At 57.5% G+C, this 8,794-nt stretch overlaps 1 protein-coding gene across 1 annotated transcript; it reads right to left on the bottom strand.

Moving 5' to 3' along the window:
• Positions 1–1,644: 1,644 nt before the first annotated feature.
• Positions 1,645–4,676, bottom strand: PTX4 (pentraxin 4). The gene is made up of 3 exons (XM_025369806.1): positions 4,536–4,676; positions 3,039–3,699; positions 1,645–2,304 (listed from the first exon to the last, which is right to left on the bottom strand). Exons 1-3 carry the CDS (start codon positions 4,674–4,676, stop codon positions 1,664–1,666), a joined length of 1,443 nt encoding a protein of 480 aa, XP_025225591.1. The 3' UTR covers positions 1,645–1,663.
• Between the last annotated feature and the right edge of the window lie 4,118 nt (positions 4,677–8,794).

Genomic DNA, 8,794 nt, shown 5'->3' with positions numbered 1-8,794 from the left:
TTTTTTGAGACGGAGTCTCGCTCTGTCACCCAGGCTGGAGTGCAGTGGCGGGATCTCAGCTCACTGCAAGCTCCGCCTCCCAGGTTCACGCCATTCTCCGGCCTCAGCCTCCCGAGTAGCTGGGACTACAGGCGCCCGCCACCTCGCCCGGCTAGTTTTTTGTATTTCTTAATAGAGACGGGGTTTCACCGTGTTAGCCAGGATGGTCTCGATCTCCTGACCTCGTGATCCGCCCGTCTCGGCCTCCCAAAGTGCTGGGATTACAGGCTTGAGCCACCGCGCCCTGCCTGTTTTGTCTTTTGAGACAGGGTCTCACTCTGATTGCCCTGGCTGGAGTGCATTGGCACGATCTCGGCTCACTGCAGACTCAACCTCCCAGGCCCAAGTGATTCTCCCACTTCAGCCTCCCGAGAAGCTGGGACTACAGGCACACACCACCACACCTGGCTAATTTTTTTGTATTTTTTTTTTTTAGTAGGGACGGGGTTTTGCCGTATTAACCAGACTGGTCTCAAACTCCCGGACTCAAGCGATCCACTCACCTCTGCCTCCCGAAGGGTTAGGATTGCAAGCATGAGCCACCGCGCCAAGTCAATAAAGTTGTTTTAAAAGCATTGCCTGGGCTGGGCACAGTTGCTCACGCCTGCACTTTGGGAGGCCAAGGCAGGTGGATCACTTGAGGTCAGGAGTTCGAGACCAGCCTCGCCAACAGGGTGAAACCCCGTCTGTACTGAAAACACAAAAATTAGAGCTAGGCATGGTGGTGCACACCTATAGTCCCAGCTACTTGAGAGGGTAAGGCAGAAGAATCACTTTATCCCAAAAGGTAGAGGTTGCAGTGAGCTGAGATTGTACCACTACACTCCAGCATGAGCGACAAAGCAAGACTCCATCTAAAAAAGAAAAAAGAAATAAAAAATTTTCAGCCACGCACGGTAGTGTGTGCCTATAGTCCCAGCTACTCAGGAGGCTGATGTGGGAGGATCAGCTGAGCTCCGGAGGTGGAGGCTGCAGTGAGCTATGATTGGTGCTACTGCACTCCAGCCTGGGCAACAGTGTAAGACCCTGTCAGAAAGAAAGAAAGAAAGAGGAGAGAGAGAGAGAGAGAGAGAGAGAGAGACAGAGAGAGAGAGAAAGAGGAAGAAGGAACGAAGGAAGAAGGAAGAAAGGGAGGGAGGGCAGGAGGGAACAGGAAAGGAAAGGGAGGGAGGAAGGAAGGGGCTGGGTGTGGTGGCGGGTGCCTGTAATCCCAGCTACTCAGGAGGCTGAGGCACAAGAATTGCTTGAATCCAGGAGGCAGAGGTTGCAGTGAGCCAAGATCATGCCATTGCACTCCCGCCTGGGAGACACAGTGAGACTCCATCTCAAAAAAAAAAAGAAAAGAAAAGAAAGGAAGAAAGTGCAGGAAGTAAGAACTCCATGGTGGTAGAAGAAACATGGGCTTGTGGGCCACCTTGACCCCAGGCTTGCTGTGTCCCTGCTCGCTCCCTGTCCACCTCCCCACCCCCCAGGATGGAACGGGCACCCCTATGTGAGGGCGCAGGTGTGCACAGCCAGGGCGGGTGGGGTGGCCTTTGTAGAATGTGCTGGGGGAGGGGGCGATGGCGGAACGTGGATGGGAGCACGCTCCTCTCGCTGGCCTCGGCCCCTGTGCGGCTTGGCCTCAGGGACAGCGCTCCAGACAGGTGCAGTTGGCCCTCTGCACGAATCCGCCTGCCAGTGCAGCATTGGCCAGCGTCAGGATAGCACCTGTTGGGAACTCTTTCCCAGTGGCAAGGTTTGCAACTTCCCCGGGAACCAGAGCCCGATCCCAGATAGCCAAGCCAGACATGCTCCCCACGAAGGCCTCGGAGCTGTCGAACCCGCCCCCCACGCTGTCTTGTTCCTGGCCCAGCACCAGGGACCCTCCAGGGGGGATCTCGTAGCCCTCCCTGAAGCGGGAGTCGGTGGCCACCAGCCTGCGATCCACGTGGAGCCAGTACCTGCCCTGAGTGGACGTCCAGATGACACAGATGTGGTGCCACTGGCCGTCCAGCAGCGGCTGCAGGGGCAATTCCCTGAAGGCCGGGTCCCCGATCACGAAGTGGATGGATCCGGGCAGCAGGGAGTCTCGGCCGTGCAGCACCAGCTTGTTGTCATTGTCCTCGGTGGCGTAGGACAGGAGGGTGCCCAGGCGGCCCGACGCCGTGCGGACCCAGCTGCAGAAGGACACGGCTCGCAGGGCAGTGACGAAGCCGGGGCTGAGGAAGACCACGTTCTTGGTGGATGCGTTCGGAAAAACAAGGGTGGGGCCCACGCCGCAAACTAGAAACAGAGGAGGGAGGGGTCAGCTCCATGCAGGAGGCCGTGCAGAAGCATCCAGAAGCACATGTGCTGTGGGCGCCAGGCCTCCCGCTCCCGGCTGCCACCCTTCACGGAGCACTGACTCTGCACTGGTCCTGCCGATGGCTCCCCTGCAGCGTCTCCTTCACCCTCTTGATGGGATCACCCCAGTTCCACGGGTGGCAAGAGTGAGCATGAGGGCCATACTCGGAAGTATGGGAGTATGGGAGCCCTAGCTGTCGGCCCACCCAGCTGAGCCAGCACCCCTCTCTGCCAGGTAGTCTCTGCAAATTTCATGACTCACAATAGCACAAGTTTAGAGTTTCACGTTTCTGAAGGTCACAAGGCCAACACGGTCTCCCAGGGCTCAAATCAGGTGTGGGCAGGGCTGGTTCCTCTGGAGGCTCAATAAGAAACCATCTCCTGCCCTTTCCAGCTTCCAGAGGCGCCTGCACCCCTTGGCGTGGGGCCCCCTCGTCTGTGCATCCCGCCATCTCTGCTTCCGCCCTCATGCCCTCCTCTGACTGTGTTCCTCCTGCCTCCCCTTAGAAAGCCCCTGTGATGACAGTGGGCCCACCCGGATGATCCAAGACCCTCTCCCCATCTCCTGGCCCGTAACTGAATCTCTTTTGAGAAAGGGAGATTTTCCGGGGGGCCTGGTCTAAGGAGGAGCTGGAGGGAAGCCTGGCCATCAACTGGGAGCCTGTGGTACTTACTCTCTCCTGGCCCCTGAGGGGACCATGCCTGCCGTGGAGGATCTTTTGGGGCCGTGGCAGTCCCATTGAGTACCCGATGGCTGCCTGAGCCTGGGGGCTCCCGAGTCCCCTGGAGAGGGGCCAAGGAGTCTTGCCGGGGGCCCCTGTGCTCGGATGCAGCTTGGAGCTCCTGCCTGTCCCTCTGAAGCTTCAGGGAGCTTGGGCCCAGCAGACCAGGCTGGGTTGGGGCTGGGACGAGGGCCGGCCCCAAGGCTGTGATGCCAGGGTGGGCCACGGGCAGCCACCCCTCCAAAGCAGCCAGCCTGGCGCCCTGACTGTGGACGAGGCCCTCCAGGCGTGCCAGTGAGTCCTGCAGGGCGTCCCCCTGGGCCTCGTGCGCCTTCCTCTCCTGGGCCTGCTGCTGGCTCCTCTCGCCCAGGGCGAGGTCCAAGGCCCGCAGCCGCATGTCTATCTTCCGGCTTCGGCGCTGCAGCTTCCTCACCCAGGCCTTGAGCTGCACCAGCTCCCCCTGCACCACGGCCTGTGACTGGTTGACCGCCTGAGCCACGGCCTGGCTCTCTTCCGCCAGGCTGCGGAACCGGACATCAACGTTGTAGGACACGTTGTAGTTGCTGGCGACGCTCTGCAGGTGCGTCAAGGTCACTGCCTGGAATCTCCGGAACTGTAAGGAGGACACGGTGATGATGGTCCGGGCCGGCTGGGAGGGATGGGAAAGGCTTTGCCCTCCCATGCTGGGAGCAGCGGCCGCATGCCTGGCCCACAGTCAGCACTGGCTATCTGCCCACTGATCTGATCCCCACTGCGATGCCGTGAGATGTCGTGGGTGCCAGGGACCGACCCCAGGCCATGCAGCTGCACCATGTGGGGCGTGGACTCCAGGCCCATAGCCGGGGCTCTGATCCCCGCCCCTCGCCCCATAAGCACCGGCAAGTCACTTCCCCCCGTGACCCCAGCTCCTGCCTGTGAGCAGTGGACGGCAGGGTGGCCTCATGAGTGCTTTACGAGGCCCAAACAGGAAGCACCCGGCGCAGGCCCGCCAGGCACCAAGCACTCCGGAACTGTCCGAGGACCCCGCGTGGGAGTCCGGGAGGCCGTCCACACCCTCTGCCTCAAGGTGGACCTGTGACCTCCCACTTTCCACTCCCCATGACACTGCCTGGCTCCCATGGCCCCCAGTTACCCCGACTTGCTTCCAGACCCCCTTCTAGCCTCTGGCCCCACCTGACCCCCACGTAATAAGAGGCTTTTGCATCCGGTGTGAGCGGAGCCCAGCTCCTGACCCCCACATGTTATGAGGCTTGTGTCTGGTGTGAACCCAGCTCAGCTTTTCCCTGGTGTCCAACTGCAGGTGAAATAACGTTCACGGATGGCAAGAGCGTCACACGCCATGTCCGTGTCCGCCAAGCCCTGATGTTTACCGCTCTGTTTCTGTAACATCCGTCTTCCAGCTGCTGCCAATTTAAAAACCCGACTGCGCCACGTCAGGGGGATACTTGCCTGCTCCTCCAGTCTACGGAGCCTCTCGAAAAACGGTTTCCTGGGCCCCGCTGGGGCGGCTTCTTGCGATGAAGCCCCATGTAGATATACAGTCACAAAAACAAGAAAGAAAGACAAGGTCTTCCTCCACAAGCAACCCATCCGGAGAGACGGCGAGGCCCCAGCAGTCTCCCTCCCGGCCACAGGAGAGGGTGGAGGTGGCGCTGTGGGTCTGTCTCGTGTCTTGTCCCCCCAGCTCTCCCACTGAGTGGCTTTCCTTCTTTGGCCCTGGCTGGATGTCAGCTTCTTCCTGCCGCCTCCATGAAAGGCATTTGCCTTCAAGCCAGTGGGCTCTGAGAATTGCAGGTTCCCAAGGAGACAGGCTTAAAACAGATGCAAACAGTTTCTTTGAAGAATCAATTCAGCTGGGTGCAAGCCCGCGGGCAGGAGGCGATGGCTTTAACAGGAGCACATGGACTTGTGCTCCCACGAAGTCGAAGCAAGACAGGGAACCCGACAGGGGCCGGGGAGTCAACACAGCCAGGTCTGCACGGGCATCCGTCACCCAGGCTGTGCACGGCTGCATCCTGGGAGGCCCCGCCTCTCTCAGTAAAGCAATGGAAATATGACTGGCTGCCACCTTAATTAATTATTATTATTATAATTATTTGAGATGGAGTCTCGTTCTGTCACCCAGGCTAGAGTGCAATGGTGCAATCTCAACTCACTGCAACCTCCGCCTCCCGGGCTCAAGCGATTCTCCTGCCTCAGCCTCCTGCCTCCTGAGTAGCTGGAATTACAGGCATGCTCCACCATGCCCAGTTAGTTTTTGTATTTTTAGTAGAGACGGGGTTTCATCATGTTGGTCAGGCTGGTCTCAAACTTCTGACCTCATGATCTGCCTGCCTCAGCCTCCCAAAGTGTTGGGATTACAGGCGTGAGCCACGGCACCTGGCCAATTAATTTTTTTGAGACACAGTCTCGCTCTGTCACCCAGGCTGGAGTGCAGGGCATGACCCCAGTTCACCACAACCTCTGCCTCCTGGGTTCAAGGGATTCTTCTGCCTCAGCCTCCCAAGGAGCTGGGATTACAGGAGCGCGCCGCCACACCCGGGTAATTTTTGTATTTTTAGTAGAGATGGGGTTTCGCCATGTGGCCAGGCTGGTCTCAAACTCCTGACCTCAGGTGATCCACCCGCTGTGGCCTCCCAAAGTGCTGGGATAACAGGCGTGAGCCACCGCACCTGGCCAATTTTTGTAGCGGAGACAGGGGTGCCCCACGTGGGCCAGGCTGGTATTTTTGGTTACAGGTTGCGTACTGGCTTGGATGAGACCCAGGCAGGCCTTACGTGGAAAAGGGTCTCTGCAGATGTCACGAAGGATTCTGAGATGAGACTCTCCAGGTGGCCCTAAGGCCGATGACAGCAGTCTTTATAAGAGACAGAGAAGGAGGCACAGAGGACATGGCCTGTGAAGATGAGGCAGAGACTGGGGTGACGCTGCCACGAGGAGCCCCCAGAAGCTGGGAGAGGTAAAGTGGGACACCGGCCCCTCCGGAGCCTTCGAGGGAGTGTGCACCTTGACCTCAGACTTCCAGCACCCAGAACTGTGATAGGATTCATTTCCTTGTTTCAAGCCACCCAGTTCATGGGAATAAGATCATCCACGAAGTTGTCCCAGTGAGGGCAGCCATCATTCCCAAGGTGGCATGAGCCCAGTGGGTGCCAGGCCAGGGAACCATTGGTGGTCCCCAGGCTCCCCTTGTCAAGTGTCAGAACACCATGGACACGGAGAAGATGCAAAAAGCATGGAGAGAAAATCGTGGGCATGTGGACGGGGTTGGGGCCTTAGGCCCCGGGGGACTGGCGGCCACCATGACAGCCACGCTGGTGCCACATGCAGAGCGGCGGATCTTGCAGCTTCCAACTGAAAATAAGTTCCATTTATTTATGTATTTATTTTATTGCAGTAGAGACGGGGTCTTGCTATGTTACCAGGCTGTTCTCAAACACTCCTGGGCTCAAGCGATCCTCCCACCCCAGCCTAGCCAAAGTGCTGGGTTTACTGGCATGAGCCACTGAGCCAACTTGATTTCCATTTAAAGTCGTGGGTCGAGGCTGGGTGCGGTGGCTCTCACCTGTAATCCCAGCACTTTGGGAGGCCGAAGTGGGCAGATCACTTGAGTCCAGGGGTTCGAGACCAGGCTGGGCAACATGGCAAAACCCCGTCTCTACTAAAATTACAAAAATTAGCCAGGCGTGGTGGTGTGCACCTGTAGTCCCAGCTACTTGGGAGGCTTAGGCGGGATGATCGCCTGAGCCCGAGAGATGGAGGTTGCAGTGAGCTGAAATCGCACCACTACACTCCAGGCTGGATGACAGAGCAAAGAATAAAGACATTTTCAGATACACAAAGGCTTGAGAAATTTGTCTTCCACGCACCCACTGTTGGATGCGGAGCTTCAGGAAAAGACGGGCCGGGCGCGGTGGCTCAAGCCTGTAATCCCAGCACTTTGGGAGGCCGAGACGGGTGGATCACGAGGTCAGGAGATCGAGACCATCCTGGCGAACACCGTGAAACCCCGTCTCTACTAAAAAATACCAAAAAAAAAAAAAAACTAGCCGGGCGATGTGGCGGGCGCCTGTAGTCCCAGCTACTCGGGAGGCTGAGGCAGGAAAATGGCGTGGACCCGGGAGGCGGAGCTTGCAGTGAGCTGAGATCCGGCCACTGCACTCCAGCCTGGGCTACAGAGCGAGACTCCGTCTCAAAAAAAAAAAAAAAAAAAAAAAAAAAGGAAAAGACGAAGCCGCCATGGGCACTGGTGAGGGCTGGAACCCAGCAGCGGATGGAGGAGTTGTTTCCGGGATGGTGGGATACTGCCCGCCCCACATCCCATCCATCGGCTCTGCCTGCAGACACATGCCCTGAGTCTCAGCTGCTTCTCCACACTCCCACTCCGCCCCAAGCCCATCCCCACAACGGCCACCTGCTCCCCGCGTCCGTGTACCAGCATGGACCCGTGCCTTCAATGCCTCTAGGAGTTGCCTGCCACACAAGCAAAATCTTCAGTCCCTGCCAGGGCCTTCTGTGGCCTGGCCCACGGCCTCTCTCCCTCCAGGCCTCACCCCTCCATCTGCCTCCCTCGGCTCCACCTCCCGGGCCACAGTTGCGGCCTCAGGCATTCGCACCTGCCGTTTTCCTGCCAGTGAGACTCCTTCCCTGGCTGTCACCACATTCGGGGCTCTGCTGTAACGTCTTCTGTTCAGAGCTCTCACCGTATTGAAGACAGCACCCACTGCTCTCTGGCTCTTCTTTTCTTTTTTTTTTTTTTTTTTGGAGGAGTCGTGCTCTGTCACCCAGGCTGGAGTTCAATGGCACGATCTCTGCTCACTGCAACCTCTGCCTCCTGGGTTCAAGCGATTTTCCTGCCTCAGTGTCCCAAGTAGCTGGGATCACAGGTGCCTTCCACCATGCCTGGCTAATTTTTTTTCTTTGGAGACGGAGTCTTGCTCTGTCGCCCAGGCTGGAGTGCAGTGGTGCGATCTCGGCTCACTGCAAGCTCCGCCTCCTGGGTTTGCGCCATTCTCCTGCCTCAGCCTCCTGAGTAGCTGGGACTACAAGCGCCCACCACTACACCCAGCTAATTTTTTTTGTATTTTTAGTAAAGACGACATTTCACCATGTTAGCCAGGATGGTCTTGATCTCCTGACCTCGTGATCCACCCATCTCAGTCTCCCTAAGTGCTGGGATTAGAGGTGTGAGCCACTGCGCCTGGCCACTGGCTCTTATTTTCTTACCCTGCCGATTTTTTATTTTCTTTCCTTTTTTTTTTTGAAACAGGGTCTTGCTCTGTTGTCCAGGCTGTAGTGCAGTGGCAGTGAACATGGCTGACTGCAGCCTCAACCTCCCGGGCTCAAGCTATCCTCCCACCTCAGCCTTCCTAGTAGCTGAGACCACAGCCACATGACCCCGTGCCTGGCTAATTTTTAAATTTATTGTAGAGACAGGGTCTCACTATTTTGCCCAGTCTTGAACTTCTGGGTCCAAATGATTCTCCCACCTCAGCTTCCCAGTGTTGGCATTACTGGCGTGAGCCACTGGGCCTGGCCTCTGCCAGTTTTTCTGCCTCCAGGCCTGTCACCTAGCATATTTCGTATGTACCTTATTTGTTCCCCTGATAGGTGAGCAGGAACTTTGCATCATTTGTTGCTCAGAGGGCTTGGTGCACCAAGCAGGCATTTAATCCATATTTGTTGAACAAACGGATAACTGTTTCCCA

Source organism: Theropithecus gelada, chromosome 20, assembly GCF_003255815.1.
Source record: "Theropithecus gelada isolate Dixy chromosome 20, Tgel_1.0, whole genome shotgun sequence".
In the NCBI taxonomy this organism is placed as follows: Eukaryota; Metazoa; Chordata; class Mammalia; order Primates; family Cercopithecidae; genus Theropithecus; species Theropithecus gelada.
This window is presented reverse-complemented; position numbering and strand designations above follow the sequence as displayed.

Bases quoted from the DNA above. Each gene is read 5' to 3' on its own strand.
- PTX4 (XM_025369806.1), bottom strand. From the start codon at position 4,676: ATGGGTTGCTTGTGGAGGAAGACCTTGTCTTTCTTTCTTGTTTTTGTG. The intron at 3,700-4,535 runs GCAAGTATCCCC...TCCTCCTTACAG, and splicing joins TCCGTAGACTGGAGGAGCAG to TTCCGGAGATTCCAGGCAGT. The intron at 2,305-3,038 runs GTAAGTACCACA...CTCTGTTTCTAG, and splicing joins CCCTCAGGGGCCAGGAGAGA to TTTGCGGCGTGGGCCCCACC.